Source organism: Condylostylus longicornis, unplaced genomic scaffold (assembly GCF_029603195.1).
Source record: "Condylostylus longicornis isolate FDR11 unplaced genomic scaffold, ASM2960319v2 ptg000055l, whole genome shotgun sequence".
Lineage (NCBI taxonomy): Eukaryota > Metazoa > Arthropoda > Insecta > Diptera > Dolichopodidae > Condylostylus > Condylostylus longicornis.
Window position 1 is genome coordinate 14,683,936 of NW_026578024.1, and position 24,097 is coordinate 14,708,032.

Here is a 24,097-nt window from a genome sequence, read left to right on the forward strand (position 1 = left end):
ATGGGGTCACAAAGTTAATCTATCTGAAAAGTGTTCAATTTTAGCGAGATATCATTAACTTATGGGACACAACTAGGAGAGCAACTTTATAAATTTCAAAATAATTAAACCAAGTTAACTTTGCATTTTATATCTTCTGATTTATAAGCGAAAATTGTAAAAATGAGACTGTTTTCGGAAATGAAAAGTTTATCCAAGAAATGTCAAACAAAAAAAATCTCCTTATTATTTTTCGCTCGTCTAGATCAATTTTATCACTCTGCTTCGGGAATGCCATCAAATCTCGAACACTCTGTATACTATGTGGAACAATATTTAGATGAATTTTTTATATGAAAATAATTTCTTTCTAACTCCTAACAAAATTCTACAAATTGATTGTATTATGGGAGTGAGAGTAAATTAGCCTTAAGTGTTTACCTAATATTCCAAAAATGAAATATAATTCTCATCACAGTTATACGTTGGTATTTAGTACAATGCACATGTTCAATACTTTATTCTATATTATAAGCAATTATGTGTTAACACATAGATTTAGGTATATGTAATATTAACGTTCATATGTACGTGAATATTAAATATTATACAAACAACATAAAAATGTAATTACGTAATGTAGAGTGAAAATGATGATTTAACCTTTGACTTATCCACATTAAGTTTAGTTTTTTATATTGTATATAGGGGACGGACTTCTTATTTATAAATATTTTCATATATATATATATAAGTATGTATACTTCCCATTATTAGTTATGTATAAAAATAATATTTTGTTTCTGATTTAACCTAAATAAATAAAAAAATTTTATTGATTAATTTTATTTAATTTTTTTTTTGTTTACAATATTATGACACTGACATTTAACGGTATAGACAATATTGGATACAATTTGTTATGAATCAAAGATAATAACTTTGAAATATTTATATTCAAATAATTTAAGGTTCTGTTTACAAAATCCAAAATTTAATTTAAGTTTGCTGAAAGTTGTACATGTAAACACTGTTTAGTCAGACCTTATCTGACGGCAAATAATAGAAGTTACTCTACTCTCATCATCCTTACTGTCAGATTTTTAAAAGTAATATAGCGAAAATAATTTTTTCTTTATAAAAAGCTCATTAATTTTATTATTAATTTCATTCTAGAAGTACATACCATAAAATTTATTCAGCAATTCTCAACAAAACATGTGAGGGACATACATATGATTTCTAAACTCTGGAACTTATTCTAGATATTTAAGAGAAATCAATAAGGGTGAAGAGACATTTCAACCGTGAACATCGCACTTAAACTCGTATCGATTTGTCTCGATGGTATCGATGTTTCATGTTCCAGTAAATCGCTAAGGTTGTATATGCGATCAACTCGTTACTGTCCCAACGGAACGATAGTATAATACTGTTCCCACAGAATTTGCAAAAGATGGAATACAAAAATTCCTCTAAAACAAAATATTCTTGAAACCTCTCAAATTTTTAATTTCATGTCGAATCAATACAGTTTTAAAACCTGATCCAGTTTAAAAGTGAAATAAGGGATTCAACTAAATTATAAATTTCTAAAAATTATGAGTAAATAGAATTCTATAAAATTTGGTCGAAAGTTGAATAATTGCAAAAATACTGTACAATCCGCGACTTCCAAAACGTAGTGAAAAGATAAAAATTTACAATGTATCACATTCCAAAATGTATATTAAAAGCTCTTGACGTTGTACAATATTCTAAAATGTGCAGAATACGCAGTTGAAACATCAAACAAAAGCAGAGCGTGTATCGAAAAAATGCAGCAGCTGCAAAAACTTTATAAAAACATTTTATATTACGTTTTGAATATCACGTAATTCTTTATGCATAATTGAACTCGTAAATTGAATTCTGTATTATTCACTGTAAAAATTTTTTACAATTTTCATGTGTATAAATTTTATTAGTAATTTATTTTAATTAACTCACTTTTTACATACGTGTTTAAAGAAAATATTAATTAAATATAAAAGTACCAAAACATCAAATTCAATACCTTTAAAAATTTTTTATATAGAAAAGTGTCTTTGTCAAAGAAATTGTTCGACATGTTTAATATTAATGCATAAATTTATGTATTAAATATTATAAAGTAAACTCATGAATAACATAGGCCCTTTCAAATTACATTTTGACATTGGATAAAATAAATAAATTATGAGCATTTTCAAAAATAGTTTATTATTTTACAATTCCATTATTTATTAATTAGGTAATTACTAATTAATATTATTATATGAAAGCACTTTGAAATTATAATTTCCATAAATATTTTTATTTAGTTAACATTTCAGTTGTAGAAGCATATACATATTTGCCTATATATGTAAATATTATTACAAACATATTTAATTTTTTATAATGTCAACTTCTGAAATTACTTTTTAATTAACTTTATCGCTGTGATGTATTCAAGGTATAAAAATAAAATATAACGAAGTGAAAATAATAATTAAAAGGTTTTATATAATTTTATACGATATTGTGTATGCATATCGTATGTATTATGAATTATGTACAATTTACTCACCCCCTTTCTTAACTATGCTATGTGATGCGAGTATTTATTTTACGTATATCGTGTAAAATTTATGCTTTCTCAATTTTGGTGAATATTTTTAAAATGGTAAGAACGTAGGAAAATTTCCAAAATAATTATACGAATTCTCGAATTCGTGGAGCAGTAAATTAAACAATGAATTATTTCTGGAAAGCCTTTCCATATATATGAAAGTTGTAACTGTAAGGTTTTTGAACTTTCTCACGGGAGAACAGCTGTTTAATTTAAGTAAAAATTAAGCTACTATAGTCTTGGCCGTTAACTTTTGCACATTTTAAGCCACAAAAAGCAATTTAGTTAAAATTTACCATGAGGAGGATGGGCATATTCCCTGCTGTTGCATTGATATGAAAGGGTTTTTTTAGCGGTAGATAGTTATAATAAGCCTTTAGGACCGGGGTAATTCGGTGTGAAGTCGTCATCTTCCTAAATTCTAATCTAATATAATTTATTCTAATACCGAAATCTGGTTTTTCTATTTATTTTATTATTTACAATGCCTAAAATTATGTATAAATTTGGGCGTATAGAAGCATCACTTAACAATCCCTGGTGTCTGTTATTAAATTAATATAAGTTAAAGGTTTTTGTTCAAATTAATACTAATATACGTTCTATATGTAAATTACAATTGTTGTTTTTAATTTTAAATAAAATATTATTTGAAAAATTTCTAACTGTTAATTCTTATTAATCTGTATTTTTTCTTTTAGGATATGAGGCGGTCGAGACGTCTTCGTATGTGGAATTTGGGAATATTATTTATAATGTACTATTGCATGTCTGCTTATTCTCAATCGGATGTTAGTGATATTCCTGAAGATACATTAGCTCCAAATTTTGGAGAAGATGAATCAACAACAATAGCAGCATCAGAGCTTCCCAAAGTAAGTTACATACTTAAAACATATTGTTATATACAAATTATATTTATACTATACAAATAAGAAAAAATTTAATAAAATATTAAAGTATATATTACAATAATTTTATTAAAATAATAATTACCTTATTAAATGAGTTTTTGTTAGTGACGCTAAATTAGTAAAACACTATACACTTAGTTAAAAATAATATTATAAAATATTATAATAAAATGTCATATATATTAGTAGTATATACTTTTCGAATTGGTTGCCAATTAATACTGCGGCCATTTTAAAATTAATTACGAGTATTAAAAGCATGCACAAATCTAACTCTGCTGGTTGTTTGTTTTATAATGTGTCAAAGAAGACAGCAGCATTTTAATTAATAATCAGTTTTTTTAGAATAAAAATAGGGATGGTACTTTTATATATTTTATTGCATGAATAAACAAACATTGTAACAAACACTTATAAATAACATAGAAATCAAATAGATATTTTGAATGCTGAAGTCTTAATCAGTTTTACAGTTATTAAAATATTAAAATTAGTAAAATTAAAATTGTATATTTTTGAATGCATGCTATAAGTTGACAACCAATTCGGTAGAACTTTTAATGTAGAAAAATTAATCAAAAAAAATATTTAAAATTAAATAATGTGTATGTAATGTTGTGCGAATCGATATTAAATTGTAATTTTTAAATAAGAGTCCTAGGGCTCGTGCATATGTACAGGCAATATTTAGTGCGACCTTTGCTGCAAACTAATGAAATGCAACTAAAAATTGCATGTGTACAGGAGCCCTTATTCTGTTAAATTTTAAAAAGTACTACCAATACAAAATTTAATTTTAAATATTTAATTTTTTTTTTTTAATATTTTTTGTAGTAAATTTAAATACATAGCTAATAAAATTTATTTTTATTTTAATTGTTTTTCCCCGCCTGTGTTACAAATTAAATAACCAATGTATGTATGTGTTTGTATTAAAATATCATATGAAAAAATCACCAAAAAAAAACAAATTTAAACAATATTTACCACCACATATAAATTGTACATAAATGATTGTATAGCTTTCAGATGACGCTACACAAAATTCTACAAATGTAATTAAAGTATAATTTTCTAATATTAATAAATTTTATGAATTTTTTTTTCTATAAAATTTAATTAAATTAATTTTTTATTTTTATTTTCTGTTTTATGATATAACAATAGGTAGTTACAACTCCATCACCTCTAAATAGACATGGTAAACCAACATTAAGGCCACCTAGAATTAATTGTACACCGCCTGCCATCGAACAATTTCCAAGACCATTAATGCCAAGAAAAGCTCGCCTCTATGGTGGTTTAATAATACATTTTGTAGTTGCAATATTTTCATTTCTTGGTTTAGCGATTGTATGTGATGATTATTTTGTTGCCAGTTTGGATAGATTATGCGAAGGTAAATATAAATTTTTAAAATTAATTACTTTAATAAAACGAAATCTTTAATAAAAGGAAAATCCTGTAAGGATACAAAAAAAAAATATATAAAATATTTTTAATATTATTAAATTTAATTAAAAAAAGTTTTCTAATTAAGTATAAAAAAAATATATGAAAAACAATTTTATAGCCAAAGTTTAATTATTAATAAAAAAAATAAAGACGATTAATAATTATTCTTTCTGTATAATGAATGTTAAGAACGTTAAGTTGGTGGAAAATTTGCATTAAATGGCGTCAATTTTTACATGAAAAAAAAAAGTTATTTTACACTTTTACATTTTATGTTTCACAAATATTTCCGAAACTTGACTTTAATCATAAAAATGAAAATATTTCAATAGTCTTCTACAAGATTTTTAATTAAATTTTAAACAAGAATTTTTTCTATTTCATTTTCAAAATTCAGAAACCTTATATTTTCAATTTATGTCGAAAAAAGCAGAAAATTATTTAAAGAATCAATAAAATTTTAATTCAAAATTTGAATTATCCTTTTAAAATCCAAAAAAAAAAATTCATTTTAGTATTGTAATCTGATATATTTCTGAAAAATGCTTAAAAAATAGATTTGTGCAAAATTTTTAATTAATTCAAAAGTATGAAGAGAAGAAAACGAAATTTTTAATTGTGCTGAATTAAATTTATTGATTTATTCAAACCCACATTTTATGATTTAAATTATTAAAATAAATATTATAATACTTATTTATTTTTTAACTGTTACGTAATTTAATTTAAAATTTACCAAAAATTTAATTAATCAACATAAAATGAAATACGTGCGAAGGAATTCAATTTTAAAGCTGAGTTAATAATTTAAACAATTGAATAAAATTGTAATTCTAGTTAAAATTGCATACTTTTAGGATTTTCATTAGTAACATATTAAAATAATACAGTAGATAAAAAGAAATATGGAAGAAATTTCCTAAGAGAAGTTTTCTTTGCCTTTTTGACTAAGTGATGTCATTACCATTGCACCAAATTTCGCATTTTAAATTTTCAGCGGAAATTGTTGTTTTTTTTTCGATGCTATACTATTATGTAGGTGGGGTAAATGAACTATTTTGACAGAAATGTCTGTTGACTCAACTTTTCTCTCAATTGTGCTTTAATTGCAGGCCGATTTTACGATTCCTTCAGAAAATATTGAGTCGATTTTCCTGAAAGTTACATACACGCTCTGGCTAACAATAAAACAATAATTCACCTAAACTTTTTAATTAAACCAAGAATAAGTGAGTGGATTTTTATTGCGGGCGGAATTTCTAACACGAAATAATCAACAACTTACTTTATACATTAAATGTTTCAAAACTGGTTATTAAAATAATAAACCAGTAAATTTATTTCGAGAATATCAGAACTCGGAAACAAAAATTTAAATATAAGGGCCTATTTACACCTTTTATTTTATTTATGGTACTAAGTGACGAAATTTCTCGAAATTTATTATTTAGTTTCAATGAAATCAAATTAAACAGAAAATGATCTTCTACTAAGAGCCAAATTTATATTTTTCTAGGTACAAAAAGTAAAACCTAGGTACAAAAATTAAAGATAGTAAGCAATCTTTCATATAGAATTTGATATCAAAATAAATATATTTTTATAGTCTTATGCAACACTTTAACGATTCGGGTCGAATGCGTGTTGTCCACATCAGATTTTTTTCCCTCAAATTTAATGTTCAATTCAAATTAAATCAATTGTGAATGAGAGTTATTAAAATGACATGAAAAACCATTTAAAATAGTTTTATTATTTTAATCGGTATTTTTATCATTGTTTTATGTATAACTACTTCTAAATTTTAGCAATAAGCTATAATTATTTAAAACATGTTGCTCAGTACTTAATAATTAAAACTGTAAAGAATTAAAATTTTTACAAAAATTGCAATTATTCTATATTGTAAATTATATACAATATACAATATATACATACTTACTTATATTATGAAATAAATGCTGAACACGTATTTTTAATAAATTGTTTCTGTTCTTTTTTTCTGCTCTTGGATTGTTATAATGAAAAATTATAACGATTATCGATCAGAATACCACCATGTGATTTAAGTTTTTTTCTCTCTGTGTCCTATACACATATACAACAATAATAATTCTTCCCAAATCCTTGTACATAAAATATAATATACATATACATTATACATATACATATGCAAAAAAAGAATAATATTTTTGTTTTATGACGATAATAATGTTGAAAAACTTTTTTTAAATTTATTTTTCAATCTGACGTCATTTCTTTTAAATACATACATACAAACAAATTAATTTTTCTCTTTTATTTTCAAAGAATTGTAATGTTTGATGATTTCATTGAATACAAAAACTCAAAAAAAAAAGAAAAGAGCAAAATTCAATATTTTACTTTTTCCAAATCGTTAAAAGGGTATTTCATTCGCTCTTGTTATTTTTGATTTTCGTTTTCGGTTCAATTTTATTTTGTCTTGTCTGTCTATACTTACTCTATGGTATATTTCTGGTGCCATAAAAATGATGTTAAAAAAAAATTCTTCAATGAAATTCTGTTCTACTTGTATTTTTTTTCGACATTCAACTATCAATTTAAGAAAAAAAAAATAAATAATTTTTTATATTTTAATACAATGAAATTATTCAATTTTTTTTTTTTATGTAAATTTTCTTTCTTAATGCTATATAGTTGGGCAAATTTTTGTGATTTTGAAGGTTACATTAAGAAAATTGTAATAATCAGAAAATGATGCAATTCTATGTTTTTTTATAAATATTTACAAAAATTCCCTGATCTACTTTTTAAAGTTTTTTAGGAAAATAAAAAAAGAACCCTGAAAATTACTAAAATGGCTAATGGCAAACAAAAAAAAACAAATCGAAACTATGTTGGTATTTTTATTTATTATTACAAAATGTTATTATTTTGGTCTTCCTTATTATATTTTACAAAGAAAAATTAAAAAATCGGCCGAATTATCGTAAATTTTATTAGAATTTAGAGTCCTTAACTAAACCTATATATCTATATAAATTTTTGTCTTCATGCGTAAAATTCTACCCCATTATTTAAATGTAAATAAAACCTGTTCGAACGCAGATTTCGAACAAACCCTCAAGTAAAGCTTACTCCAATATATTTATTAAACAAAAAAAAGAAAATTTGTTAATTTTAACAGATTTAAGAGCCGAAAACAATATCTGTACAATTTTTGCATCATACTAATTATGACTGATAAAAATTCCTTTTCTATTTCGGAGATATCAGAGCACAAATAGTTATAAAAATTCCAATTAATGTCACACATTACGAGGGTCACTATTTATATTTCGGGTCTAGCAATAAAAAACAAACATTTATCATTGGAAATGGTTTTATTGTTTTTCAAAATATTCCCCATGAAGATCAATACACTTTTGCATGCGCTGAAACCAATTTTCGTAGCACTTTTTCCACTCCGATTGAGACACCTCCAAAACATGGTTTTTGAACGCATCGACTGCTTCTTCAGGTGTTGAAAATCGTTGTCCACGCATTTTTTTTTTGATGTGAGGGAATAAGAAGAAGTCATTGGGTGCTAAATCAGGACTGTACGGCGGATGACCCATCAATTCGACATTTTGAGTGCTCAAATAGTCCATTGTTTCAGCTGATTTGTGAGTTCATCCTGGAGCGAACGGCGTCCGAAACCAAACTCTTGGTACCAGCGATTTACAGTGGTTTTTGATGGTGCTTCATCACCAAAAGTCGAAACAAGTTGATCGAGACACTCTTGTCTCGATAATCCGCGCCGAAAATCGTAAAAAATCATCGCACGAAAATTTTCACGGGACAATTCCATTTTTTGACCGAGATGAATTTTTCAAGTCACTGTAAACAAAACAATTCGCGCTCGAATGACAAAACGTTCTGAGTGAAGTTGTCCTAAAAAATGTCAAACTTTCCAATGGAAGTGTCAGATTGCACCTGGCAGCACTAGTATTGCCAGGACCCGAAATATAAATAGTGACCCTCGTATTTGTTTTCTAACATTTATTAATAAATTCCCATTAGAAACAAAGTATACAGAGTTTTGCTCAAACCTTGAATACCCGTAGAAAATTCTAAATTTGAAGTAAAGTGACCACTTTCATATAGGGAAAATTCTTGATAAACCACTTATGCTTTCCGTCACAGGTACTCGTATTACAAAACGTGGATAATTTTCCAGCGAAAATTATTTTAAGCAGTTGCAAATCTTGTATGAATTAAGACCACTAGCGGTCATTATGTGTATACAACGAAATAGAATTTAAATATATGGATGCGAAGAATTCCATAAAAAGTTTTACTCGAATAAAATTTAATCGATTTTCTAACAAAATATTTTTGATTATGTTAAAGAAATTTTTGTTTAAAACACATTGAAAATGAGTTAACAATTTTTTACATATATACGAAAATATACTTACAAACATTTTGTAGAAAAATTGGGAAATTATGAAAAAATATGTTTTAATATAAATCATAAATTACTTAAAAATCAAGACTTTATTTTATTCAAAATTGTAGAAATAAAAGATCTCTGACGCCTTTTTTATATAATAATTTTTTTTAATTTATTTTGAATACATAATTTTGTTTGTCTGTTTGCATCTCCTCTAAATATACTTGAAACACAAAAATAAAGCAAAATTAAATTTTTCTTTATGGTTTCTTCTTCAATATTACAGATTATAGGGATGTGACCAAATTTTGTACTATAGTAATTAAGTATTTGTTATAGCAACCTGAACAAAAATAAAAATATTTTTTTCGAATATTAAATATAATTTTACTGAATTCTTTTAGTTTTATTAATTACATACATATGTATATACAAGTACATACATAAAATTTAAGCATTGAGTTATTGCAAATTTGTAACTACAAATATTTAACATTTAATTAAGGTTCATAATCGGAAACACATGAGGTACTAATTCTTGTTAAATTAAAACTATTTAAGCTTATTAGTCTCCTAATAAATATTAAAAAATTTAAGGAAAAACAGAAGTTTCTTCAATTGTATATCCAATTATTTGTTCACGAGTTACATAATGCACAATAATTCCAAGAATATAAAAAGTTACACAAATATTTTTAACAAAAATTTTAATAATTTCCTACATAATCTTGAAGTTTATATAAGTTTTTTAAAGTTCAAATGCATATTGTACTTTTAAATTTTTAATGGCAACTCTTTTAAAAAAATTGCAACAATAAATTTTTTTTTTTTACTATTAAAATTGCATATATATAGGAAATAGTAATTTACTATGATTAATGCACAAAATACAAGTAAAACTTTGCATAAGATTGTTGTAATTTACAATTCATTAAGGTCATTAAATTTATAAGTATCAATCTGAATGAAAAGTTTTTTTAAATGGTTACAACTCTAAAAATATTTTATCAAGGACTAAAATAATGTAAAATACACACGTATCTATGTATATGTACTCGTAACAAATTTTTTTTTTGTTTTTTTGAGATTTAGATTTTCATTTTGAATATTTTTTTGTATATACACACATATAAGCGTACTCCCACAAAAAACAACCGAAATTAATGTTGCTTAGTAAGCAATTGTGTAAATGACCTTGGTTCTAAGATCTCACACAACTATTGTGTAAATTTACAAAGCAAAATAAAAAACAAGAAAAGGAAAAAAAAGGATATTGGAAAAGTGTTATTTTTTCTCATAATATTTTGTATAATTTTTATAACATTTTAAGTATATATGCTTTTCAAAGTATTTTAGTATGTATGTAAAATTGCATTATATAATAAAAAACAAAAAATATTAAAAGAGTAAAAGCATAATTACATTTGAATTTGCTCCTAAACGACTCTCTGATTGTTAAATTGTAATTTAAAAAGTCAACAACGTGGAGATTTTTACTCGCATACATGGTATTTTGGTATAGATCACAAGATTCCCAATATAATGATGATATTGAACACTGAATTATAGGTTAATTAATTTGACAGAAAATTTTTGTTTATATGAATATTGTATTTATGCTATTAAATATAATTTTTTAATAATATTCTCTTCTTGCACACAAAAAATATTGAACATTGTGCATATTTACAGATAATATTTTAGCGTTTAAGTACTGACCCTAAATAGACGCGGTATTCGGTAGTCAAAAAAGCAATTGGTTTTATTTATTGAAATGTAATATACATACGTCAAATCACATTTTTATAAAAATAAACTTATGCTGATGCGCGGTAAAATTTCAGGTAGCCGCATGTGACAATACGGAAACTTTGATTACCGCGTACTGGACACCACTTGACAATCTATTTAGGAATAATATTTATATTTTGCATGCAATACATAAAAGTAAAATTAATGACAGTATTTAATTTTAAAGTCCATTACTCTTCATAATTCATATATCTTTTAAATTTTCTTTATAATAATTTTATACAACTAAAATTATCGCAATTCAAATTTGATAATAAATCTAGGTACATGTTATTATAATTGACATTTCATTAAAACTCAACAACATTATACGTGGTGTAGATAGAAAACCCCAATTGAACCGTTTATGCTGTTATAACAATATACATTACAAATTGTATTTCGTTTTACCATAAATCCCAGTTCCCATTTCATTTTCTCGTAAATTAAATTTATTAAATTGAAAACTGAATTATTACTTTCTTTTACTACTTAGAAAACTGTCAAAAATTTTTCATTTTGTATATTTTTCCACTGTTTTGAACTCAAAAAAGTTTAATGTTGTAACACTTATTTCTTTTATATGAATTATTAAGCTTTTTAATGCTAATTAAAAAATAAAGATATTTTCTTTTCAATTCTTATATTCTTATGTTTGAATACAAAAAATGTTAAACTTTGAAATTCCCATCCCGTTTTTATATAAGATCATTTTAAATGTTATACGCTAAAGATGAAACAAAAACAAAATTTTATTTTCTTTTTTAAATTCTTGCATTATACTTAATTATTACGAATAGAGATAATAAACATTTTAAATCATTCAAAAGCATGTCATGTTTTCTTATTTTACCCTTGACAATTTTCTTGTACGACCTTGTTTTTCAATGAATTGTCATACATTTATTTTACATGTATATGTGCATGTACATAAATATGTACATATGTTTGACAGTCATTGTAATTAAAAATGTTTTTGAAACCTTTTCACCTTCACTTTTCATAAAATATGGTCTGGCACTGATATAAGCCAAATTATGGGCACATACACACACACAAATATTTTTTTGAAGTATGTACGTACATTATTTAGTGAAGAATATAGCATACTTATAGGGTTCTTTCGTATTTGAAAATTTTGAATTTTAAACGTCACTATTAAACTGTTAAGAAAGAATATGTTTATATTGTGATTTGTAACAACTATTTGTCAGTTTATAAAACCGATTTTATAAAATTGAATTTAATTTAATTTTTAAATTGAGTTCAAACAAATCACAATTTAATTAAAGCTTAAAATTCCTTCTTTTGTCTAAATTCAGTTTAACTCGAAAACGTGAATGTATGTATTCAAAATTTCTCTTACTATACTTTTTATTTTTGTTATTTTAGAAATATGTACATACACACGTACTTTATGTAAATTATTTTTTTCACAAAATTTATTCTTTTAGCAGATTTATTTAAAAAAAAAACGAAAACATTTTTGCTTTTTATTAAAATTTGTCAATTACTTGTGTCTTAAAAATATTTAATTAGGATAATTTGTAGAAAGAAACGAAATTCTCGTAAATTTTTTTTATCATTATTACAAAAAACTCTTCTCATCCCGAATTAGAAATTTATATTATTATTAATCATTACAAAAATTTTTTCCATAAAATTTAAACTTTTCGATGTGAGGTGAATTTCTATGAGGTATTTTTTGAGAATCAATTTCATGATAATTTTGTTCATATGCTAAATACATCGTATTATACGATTCTCTTCACACAAATAATTTCCAACAGCACTTGCGATTTTCATACAATATTGAGAATTTATTTTCAATTTACTCTCTGAGTTTGGTAATTCGATAACTATATATATTATATAGCATGCCAGTGGTATACTTTGACATCCGTTAACATTATCAATTCTTCGGTCTCGGTCCTATTGTGAATTACACATAAATTCTTAAAATAATTTCAACAAATTTGACAAATGCAAAATAGTTATTTTAAATATTTTATTTTAGATAAAATTATTATGCGGAAGTAATTAATTGTTCTTCGGTATTGTTAAAAATATTTATTTTAACATTTTTCATTATTGAATTTTTATTGCTTCTTTACAAAATTCGTATTATTCTTGACACGCGAAGCCTTAAGTAAATTCGTCTACATCGATAATAAAGAATAAAGAAGATCACTGTTATTCTTTAATACACCCCAATTATTTTTAACTCAAAAATTCTTGTTATTTGCTTTTGTCTTGCAAACTGGTTCACTTTAGAAAACGTAAGAGTCATGCGAGTGTTTAAAGCATAAATGGTCTCTTTACAACAAATATTTAAGAATATACTTTCTCTAGTCTGGTCTTCTTTTTTAATCTATTTCAAACGACATTTCTTTAAAGATTTTACAATAAAAGAAAAGTACAATGTAATTACTACTGATAAGTTTTTAAATACAAAATAATAATAATTAGAATTTTAAATTTGAGTTACTCATCTTCTAATTCTGTTGCTCTCGGCAATAAAAAGAAAATATTTAATATTTTATTTAGCCACAGGATATTTAAAAGAGGGTTATCCTCTTGTAATTAATGTTTTGCGGTTTATGTAAAATTATTACAACAAAAAAAAAATTTTATAATCGATTTTCATCTTTTTCTTTTCTATTTTAATTTTTTCTTAAAGAATTGAAACTTTCACCAGATGTTGCTGGAGCAACATTTATGGCTGCAGGTAGTTCTGCACCAGAATTAGCAACAGTTGTAATTGGCGTATTTTTCGCAAAAGATGATATTGGAATTAGTGGTGTTATTGGATCGGCTGTATTTAATATTATGTTTGTAATATCTGTGTGTGCATTATGTTCTGGTACAGTTTGTCAACTAAATTGGTGGCCATTAGTTCGAGACTGCTTTTTCTATTGCCTTTCAATATTACTAATGTTATTAGTCATCGTTAATGATTATATTTCATGGGTATGTATGTAGACTGTTGTTTTCATAAAAAAATTTTTAAGGAACTGTAATAATTTATTTAATAATTTATTTTTTTTAGTTTGAGTCTGTCATAATGTTAGTTTTCTATGTAATTTACTGTGTAACATTACATTTTAATACGCCACTAGAGAGATGGGCAATGTCACTAAATCTTCCAATTAAACTTCCTACAAAAGAAGAACAATCATCATTAGTTACATATAAAAATGTACCAGATACATCATACACACAAGATAATCAACAACAAGTAACAAGTTTAACAGAAGATCCGTCAAAGCCATCGAATCCATATGAACAATCAAATGATTATCAAAATTATAATGATCCAAATTCAAGTTGGGATCCAAATTCAGCATGGGGTGATGAATCATCAGCGCAACCAGTTAGTAATACAGGTGGAGCCGGTAGAGGAATGGCAGCTGGTAGACAGGATGATTGGGGTACAGGTGCATGGGATCAAGGTGAGGGACAACAGAATTATGCCTATAATCCAGATAATCCAGATCAAGGACAACAAGATTCAACGAAACCACCAGCAGGAAATACAAATGGGGCACCAAAAGTTGGTGAACCAGGTCCACCAGAATATTATAAATCAAAAGATCCAAAAGCACGTGAACCACAACCAAATCCATTAGAAAAGCCAGCAGATGGTGGTCTTCCGAAATTAATATATTGGCATGTTGTTTATCCAATTCACTATGTTTGTATGTATACAATGCCCGATTGTAGAACTGAGAAATTTCGAAATTGGTATCCATTTACATTTGTCATATCAATGGTATGGATATCATTTTTCTCATATTTCATGGTTTGGATGATCACTATAATTGGGTCAACTCTTGGTATTCCTGACACTGTTATGGGGCTGACATTTGTGGCAGCCGGTGTCTCGGTGCCGGATGCTCTTAGCTCAATTGCGGTGATCAAAGAGGGCTATGGTGATATGGCTGTTAGTAATGCAGTAGGTTCAAATGTATTTGATATATTAGTATGCCTTGGCCTACCTTGGTTAATACAAACTGCAATTATTTCACCCGGCTCACATGTAAATGTTATTTCAAAAGGTAATAATATACAATTAAAATTTAATATCATATGAAAGTATAATATTACTGCAAATATTGTTTTCCGCTCGGAGGCATTGCCTTAATGAATTAATTTTAAATGAATATTTTCATATAAATGAACATAAATAATTAGTTTTAATCATTCATATTAACCAATTAACTCAAATTTTAACTGGTTGAGTTAAGAAAAGAATTTTGGTATTTATTTGCAGTGATATTGTACACAATATGTGGTTACTTTTTATTCAATAAAATTTGAACTTACGTCTTCCTTTTTTTTAACAAATTGTCTTTTTATTTCTTTTTTAGGTTTGGCCTATTCTACGCTTTCTTTATTTTCCACAGTTTTATTTTTACTAGTTTCAATACATTTAAATGGATGGAAATTAGATAAACGTTTAGGAATCATACTGATGGTGTGGTATTTATTATTTATTACCCTTGCTTCTTTATATGAATTAAACGTTTTCGGTAACTGGAACCCGCCAGAATGCTCAAGTGAGTATTAAAGTTTCAACGTTCATCATATGGAATATCTCTTCAATATTTTCATTAAAAAAATATTATTAACTTATCTATTCTGAATGTGACTATATTTCAATTTAACTACTTATCTGTCTTTCAAATTTACTTAATTTATTTATTTTTTTGAAAATGATTGACAAATTCTATGATTTTTGAAATTTTTTCCTTATGAATAATGATTTGATAATTATTGATATTTTTAGATGTGGTAAGAAAATAATAACAAATAATATTACTGTGCTTCGAATAATGAACGTATAATTTAGCATTAAATTATTTTGAGATTCTGTTTAAACAAAGCAAATAATTGTCTAGTTACTTGTATCAGTTTTAGAAAGAAAAGAAGAAATTTTATAAAGGTTTTGGTGGCGCTTATTTCATCGCTTGTTTTTGTTGATTTTGTAGCAAGTATTAGCTTTCAATTTGTTCATAGTTCAAAATTACCTTCGTGTTTTCAACAATGCAGTAAAACGCATAGTTCTTGTGTTTTAAATTATCATACTACTACAAAATTCAACAATCAACGCTCAAAAACTGAATTGTGTAGTAGTAACTGTAGTAATTCCTGTAATTCCGATTTCATATAATTCACTTTTAGGATTTGAAAAAAAACGAACTTTACAATATTAGGGCATTTTAGATTGCATTAACCTGAATAAGTCAATTTAACACGTTATTGAATTCTTAGTGGAATTTTTCTTTTATGACGGGAATTTTTAAGTCATTTTTGAATAATAAAATGGAATAATAAATTTGTTGTCATTTTTTAGGGCTTGATTAACAAATATTTTAAGTTTCAAATGTTTTCAGAACTAACAATATTTGCTTTGAAGCGTTTGTATTTGTTTTTTCTATTTTTTTTGTTTGAAAATAATTTACAATTCGTTCCACTTTTACTTTTTTCATTGTTCTTTCTCTTGCTATATTGATTTCACTTCTGTGTTTATAGATGATGTTAACTTTTATGGTACAATGTGTACACATTTTGTATATGCATATATGGTAATAAATCAGTTTAAAACAATGTAACTTCAAAATTACGGCAAATAATATACATATTTACGGTATTGCTATTCAAATCAGGAGTTGTAATTTATATAATGCATTATTACTACAATTTCAAATGAAATTGCCCACCTAAATTAAGAAATCGTTCAATTTTGATAAGTTTGGCGCAAAATTGGTAAAACTATTTTGAATTTAAAACTTATACAAGTTTACGTTAAGAAAAAATTTCGTGATTCTAAAATTACAGTGATACTGTATTAATATAAAATTGAGAATACTTATAAGCTGAATTGTGTATTAGTGCCGTATTTGAATTATAATAGTTAAATATCTATATAATAAAAATAGATTTACATATATGCATATAAGTACATAATTATGTACTATTAATTAAAATAGTGCCGAAAGTTACTTCATCTTAAACACTGTTATATTTCATCGAAAATATATACATTGTTTTTAAAATATTGTTATGAGAGTCAGATTCTTAAGATTTACAAGTTTTTATTCGCATGAAAATCCAAAAAAAAAAAAAAATCAATATAATACTTGCAAGCAACTGCGGACTGCATTCTTATATAGGAAACTCTTTTGTTATTGGTTTGTATATTCAATTTTAAAATAAAACATTTACAATATAACATTTAAAATAATTTTTGTAATGTAATAAAAAGAAACAGTAATTTCCATTTGTACATGTATAATTTAATATACACAAATTATTGTATATATACAAAAGTAAAAACTAACACACTATTTTAATAGGTACACTTTATATTTAAATATTTCTTTTACACTATACACTGTTAACATTATTTTTTTGTTTTTATTCTGATATGTTTTAAAGCGATCTACGGAAATTCATATTATTAAAAGTCTATGGAAAAAAAAGTCCGACAATCACGGGAGTCTTTAAATTCAAGCGACTGAAATCCGAGATGCCATATGAAAAAAAAAAAATTTACTGTCAAATAATTTGACATTTACATAAATAAAAATACAAATTTTTTACTTTGTTTGTAATTTTTTTAGGAAAAATATACACAAATGTTTTCAGTAATAAAATTTAATTTACGATATAATGAAACAAATTTTTTATCGATAAAATATTTGAAAATTTGTCAATATTTCTGTTGGAAATTGAGTTTTTTTTATTCTGGTTAAAAATGTTCGAAAATAAAAATGAAGAAAAAAAGCTTCGGCAAAACTTTTTTTGAGTTCAAGAAGGTTTCTACTATCACATCTCAGCAATTATTGAACATAAATTGAATATAGTAAAAATGCTTTTACCTTTCTTTGCATAGCGCTCTAACAAACTCCGACTTCTTTATACGAAAGAAAAAAAAAAGTCATCATAAAAGCAACTCCCGTGATTGAAGACAATTATTCTTGTGTAGTTTTCATATCATTTTAATTTATTTATGGTGATCCTCATTTAGATATAAATCTTCTGTTATAAAGTACGGATTAATGTACGAACAACTCAAATTACACAAGGGCAAGTAATGTACTAACGCTGCGTCAAAGCATTTTGTAACTGTAAATAACAATCATCGTCAAATCTTCGTTTCATCTCACGATAAAATACATGTATTATTACAAATGATTTAATTTTTTACTATTGCCATTTCCCCTTTTTTTAAATTTCTATTCAAATTAAATAAGATATGTTCAGCGTGTTTGTACATACACAATAATATATAAATGCTTTCCTTTAGAAATTTTTTTTATTATATTACTTACTAAATCTATAATTTCGGCGAAAATATTTAATAAAGAAATAAATATGCCAGAATTTATAACAAGATTGAAGAATCACAAAATATTACTTATAAAAAATGATCAGCTTGAACAATCCTTGATAAAAATAGCCAAAAATTAGAAGTATTCTAGTTCTAACATAATACATAATTTCCAAATTATGTTTGCATGCATAATATTATTCTGATTTCAAAAAATTGAAGATCCAATTTGAAATTTCAAATTTATATTGAACGTGAAAATTCATAAACATTTTTAATGCAATATTTTTAATGTTTCTTAGATAGAAAAATTTTACACAAGTCAGATTACACAAAAACAATATTCAATTCAAACATTACTCTAACACTAATCTCAAGCTATGCATTAGCTCATTTTGCTTTCCAATATTTATAGCATAACGCATTTACATATTGCATAATTTTATGTAAATTTAATGTAAATATATATATGGGCGCAACCATAATTTCATTAAAATTTTATTTTTTCTTTGCAAAAATATTAAATGTTAATTATGCATTTCCTTAACTACTACTTTTACTTTTATAAATATTAAATGTAAGCAATACAATGTAGGTAAATAAGTTTTGATTCGTAATGAAAAGCAGATTCATGATATGATTTGTTGAAATAAAAAGTTAAAAAAATGAAACTATTATTAACAAAAATGGTTTAAAAATATAGGATCGAAATTAGGATTATGTAATAGTTTCAAGATTTTTTAACAATAAATTGTACGTAAACTATATACGTACTAAATAATATTTCACAAAAATGAAACTGATTCATTCGATATGAAACTGCACCAAATTTTTAAAAAATGTGTAAATGATTTTATTCTTTAATTATATTTTATATAATATGTGCCTATATTCATATGTATAGCTTATATAATGTTTTTAAAAAGCACCTTTTATACACAATTGTTTTAAAATGCTTTTTATGTGATTTATAACGATCATTTCTACTCTACATTTTTACATTAAAACTTCACTTTCCTTCACTTGTTTTCATTTTCATTTGAAATTCTAATAAATCCAAATAAAGTAACAATATTCTCTAACTAAAGAACAGGGCAATAATTTAAAATACATGTAATTATATAATCAAAATTTAATAATTTAATATGATTTAATATGACTTTCCTATTTGGCGTAATAAAATATAACGAATACAACTTTAATCACCCTTAATTTTTGGTCTAAATTTTAATATTGAAATTGTTTGAATTGAAAATTTTGATCTGGATATTGAATTTTAAGTTTAGAATTAAACATGGAGTAATAATATGCACTGTGACTCAAAAAATTGATGGATCTATTGTGCCCCTATTCTAGGTTTAAAAATTTATTCTTCATGATTCTTTTTTTCTAATATTCTCTATGATTTCATTGTATGTAAAAATGTTTAAATATTCTTCTTTTGTTATTAAATTTTAAATATATTTTAATTATTAAGTTAACAAATTTTATAATTAAAATATTATAAAGTTAACATTATATTAAAAACTTTACAAGATGGGAAGTATTATTACTGTAAAAGCTTTACTTTCCGACTTGGAAAAATTCATACCTAGTTGATGTTTTTAATATATGATTAAGCAATGATCTGCTTTGATATTTAATATGGAAAATTAAAAAAAAGGAACTATTTTAATTTGCACAAATCAAATGTGCTTCGATTTCATGAACATTTCAATTAGTAAGACGAAATATTAATTAAAATTGAAATTTCAATTTTATATGTTGAATATGAAAATACCGATTTTATATTAATATTTATATTATTATAATTTTCTAAATAAAACAGCTTATTTAAGGCCTTTTCCTTTTAAAACAAATAATTTACCTATCTCATAATAACAAATTACATGTAAATCACAAAAAATTCAACAATATTTTGCTAGTGCTAAAAAAATTATACAATTTGTATTAAATATATTTAGAAAAACACAAAAATTAACAATTCTACTTTCATATAAAAATATTATGCATTAATAATTAATTTTAATATTATTAATCTGTTAATAAATGCACCAATTACACGTTTTTTTGTTACATTGTATTTTTTAATTTTATAAAGATAATAAAAATTTTTAAAATATATTTATCTAATTCAATTTTTATATATTATTTTCAGCTACTTGGTAAAAAGGATAACTATATTTATAATAATAATTATAAAAGTCAATTTATTATATAAAGGAAACAATTTCAATTATTTCATATTCTATAAAATTAAGAGAGAAATATTGTCTTTTTTTTATATTATTTATTATTTATTTTAATTATCATAATTTAGAAAACAAAAAAGAAATTAAATAAAAATTTAAAATAATGTTCTTGTTGAAAATTCATTTCAATTAAATGTACAAAATATTATTCATTTATACATTAAAATTTAAAAAAAATTAAAAAAAAAAAAAATATAAAAAAAAATTTTAATATTTAATATTTTGATCATAATAGTGAAAAGAAAAATTTTTATCGTATTTCTGTTAATTTATTATAATAAAAAGAAAAATATTAAGTAAAAAAAAAAAAATTAAACTAATAAATAGAAATTAAAATAAATTATATAGGTTTACGATTAATTATAAAAATTAAATGTGTATAGAGATTAAAATTATAAAGCAAAGAAATTCATTCGAAAAATAAAAGAGTATTCATAAAAATATTTAACAATTTAATTCGAATTAAATTAAAAATCTTTAAAAAAATATTACAATCTATCAATTTGTTTTAATAAAGCAGTTTGATTTTTTACTTTTCTTAAAAATTTTTGACTTTTTACTTTTCTTAAAAATTTAAGTTAAATCTTATATACTATGCTGAAATTGAGGACAATTTCGAAAACATAAAATTTCCAACTTTATATAATTTAAATTTTAGTTATACTTAAAATAATTTACAATTATTATTCTTCGATATTAAAAATTATAAACAAAATACAAATGGAATTTTAATACATATAAAATTTGTAATTTTTATTCATATTTGTCATTTAATATAAATATAATATGCACGTAAATTAAAAATTATTGACAATTTTTTAAATGGCCTAATGAATTAATGAACGTTGATTGCGAAAAAAGTGTATATTATAAACTTATAAAAATGTTAATTACAAAATAGTTAGTTAATGAATAAAAAAATATATTATATGAATACTTTTTTATATTGAAAATTTGCTTTATATATATAATTGAAATAAAATATTATTGTAAATATATAATTTAACGATGAACACAAAAAAAATAATTATTAACAATAAATTAAAATAAAAATTCATCAATTTAAGGCAGAAAATTTAATTTGTTGAATTTCGAAAACGAAAAAACCAAATAAAAACAAATGGAAAAATGTAAAATAAAAAAGCCAAATTTAGATTATAATTTTAATTTTCAAACTACCGCATTATAAATATAACTAAATAAGAAAAAATACTAAATGCAAAATTTTAATGTAAACTAAATTCATAATACAAAAAAGAAATGCTTTTAAGTAAAAATTGTTCTATATATATATATTACTTAAGTAATATATTTTATTAAATTTTATTTTATTATTTAAATTACTTTTTTTTAATGATTTTTAAGTAGCTCAATATGTACAATGTTTTCTGTACAATAATCCTATATTATATGATCTTTTAATTTTTATATGCATATCTATATAATAAATATATTATATACATAATATACAATAAACAAAAATTTAAAAATTCATTTCTTAATTGATATTAACTCGTTTTTTTTTTCTTATTAAGAAAATTAAGAATTTTAAAACTAATTGTACAATAAACCTATAATAATCGCGAAAATTGCTCTTATATTAAATTATAAATCGAAATAAAAATAACATTTAATAAAAATAATCTCGAATACGTATTAGATAAAAATGTAGATTAAAAATTATAAAGAGATCCAATCCAAATTCAAATAAGCAACTTGTATATTTAACAGATTTGTAAAGAATATTTTCATTTCCATATAGTCAAACTTCTTATTATACGGTTAAAAATCGTGACCTAAAAATAAAAAACAAAGATCTTTTTAATTTAAGTTTTAATTACAAAATAAATTTTAAATGAATATTATATTTTATTTTTTTAACTAAATTAAAACATTTTCAATAAATTAATGAATTTACTCTTATGTAAATTAATTAACTAGAAAATATAATAAATTATACAATGCAAAATGTTAAAAAAATAAAAATTGAAATGTTAAATAGGCCAATCAGATCTACTATATTATAGACCATATTATAGACCCCTTATTTACATTATACATAATAGTTCCCTTATTTAATAGCAATTAATAGATTATAAATTAATTGTAGTGGTTTCATTTTTAAAATCAATATTAAAATAAAAAATAATAATATTAAATACATAGCGGATGTTAAAAAACAAATCAAATTTTTTTCTCTTTTCAATGATTTAGAAATTAATTTTAACAATAATTTTTATAATTATTGAAAAAAAAAACAAATTTACTCAAAACGGGTATAATTTTTTTTTTAAATAAACAAAAGAAAAGTAATCCAGGGTCCAATTTCTAATTTTTTTCGCCCTTTAAATTCTTATCTCCGTATAATAATGTCAATAGAACAAACAGAATATCAGAATTATCGGAATAGTTTTAGAAATATTCTTATTTATATTAGCTATTCTATTTATATTTATTTAAAATTAATTTGCTAAAAAAATGTAATTTTTCAAAATATTTTATTTTGTTATGTCCGTATCAAAACAAGCAAAAAATAGTTAAAGTAAAATTAATATTAAAATTTTTTAAAAACAAAAATAAGTGCAACAAAATGACAGCGAAATATTTTGGTCGCTATATACCGACATATTATATACAAAATATATACATAAAATATTTATATAAATAATAAAATTATTAAATATTAAATAATAATATAGAAAATTTATTGAAAGTCAATGCAAAATATTAGTTGAATAAAATCTTATGATGTAGTAGAAAAACTAAAAAGATTATAGAAAAAAAGACATAATAAAAATAATTGAAATAAAATTTGATATTGAAATTGAAGATAACAAAAAATAAAGAATTAAAATATAGAGTCGATTTTTAAGAAATATAATATTATATAAGTTTATAATTTTAACGTAACCATATTAATTATGGTATATAATGTATTATTTAAAATTTTATCAAAAAATTAATTTTCAAATATGTCAGTTTATAATATTGATTTTAAATAAATATTGATTAATTTCCCAATTATAAGGTGTATTCGATAATGTCAAATGCCGATCGACAGATAATTACGGTCAAATTTGTCGGTCACCAACCGATAATCAACCAATTTATGCTAAAAAAAATTTTTTGGATATCAACATTCGTGTACATTTTCGTATTACATACAACCAGTTGACAGACAACTGCTTTTAGTTGGAAACTACTAGGGGGATAATTTGTTATTCCCATCAAAATATTCCATTTTTGCAAACAAAATTAGCAGTTGAAATTTTTTTATTAAAAAAATCCCAACAAATTTTCCTAATATTATTATTACGTGAC

The 24,097-nt window shown here is 23.6% G+C and overlaps 1 protein-coding gene across 8 annotated transcripts in view; it reads left to right on the forward strand.

Annotated features, from left to right (window-relative positions):
• LOC129611825 (probable sodium/potassium/calcium exchanger CG1090) overlaps window positions 1–20,929 on the forward strand; it is a 64,589-nt gene extending 43,660 nt beyond the window's left edge. For 6 of the 8 annotated variants that reach the window (XM_055525200.1, XM_055525206.1, XM_055525202.1 and 3 more), the window contains exons 3-8: window positions 3,313–3,486; window positions 4,548–4,580; window positions 4,693–4,924; window positions 13,869–14,158; window positions 14,238–15,246; window positions 15,559–16,002. In XM_055525200.1, coding sequence (XP_055381175.1) covers window positions 3,313–3,486; window positions 4,548–4,580; window positions 4,693–4,924; window positions 13,869–14,158; window positions 14,238–15,246; window positions 15,559–15,758 — 1,938 coding nt within the window. In that variant the 3' untranslated portion in view covers window positions 15,759–16,002. Of the gene's footprint in view, window positions 1–3,312; window positions 3,487–4,547; window positions 4,581–4,692; window positions 4,925–13,868; window positions 14,159–14,237; window positions 15,247–15,558; window positions 16,003–20,682 lie in introns of those variants that run through there. The other 2 variants (XM_055525201.1, XM_055525207.1) reach the window with 2 other exon arrangements.
• The last annotated feature ends 3,168 nt before the right edge of the window (window positions 20,930–24,097 follow it).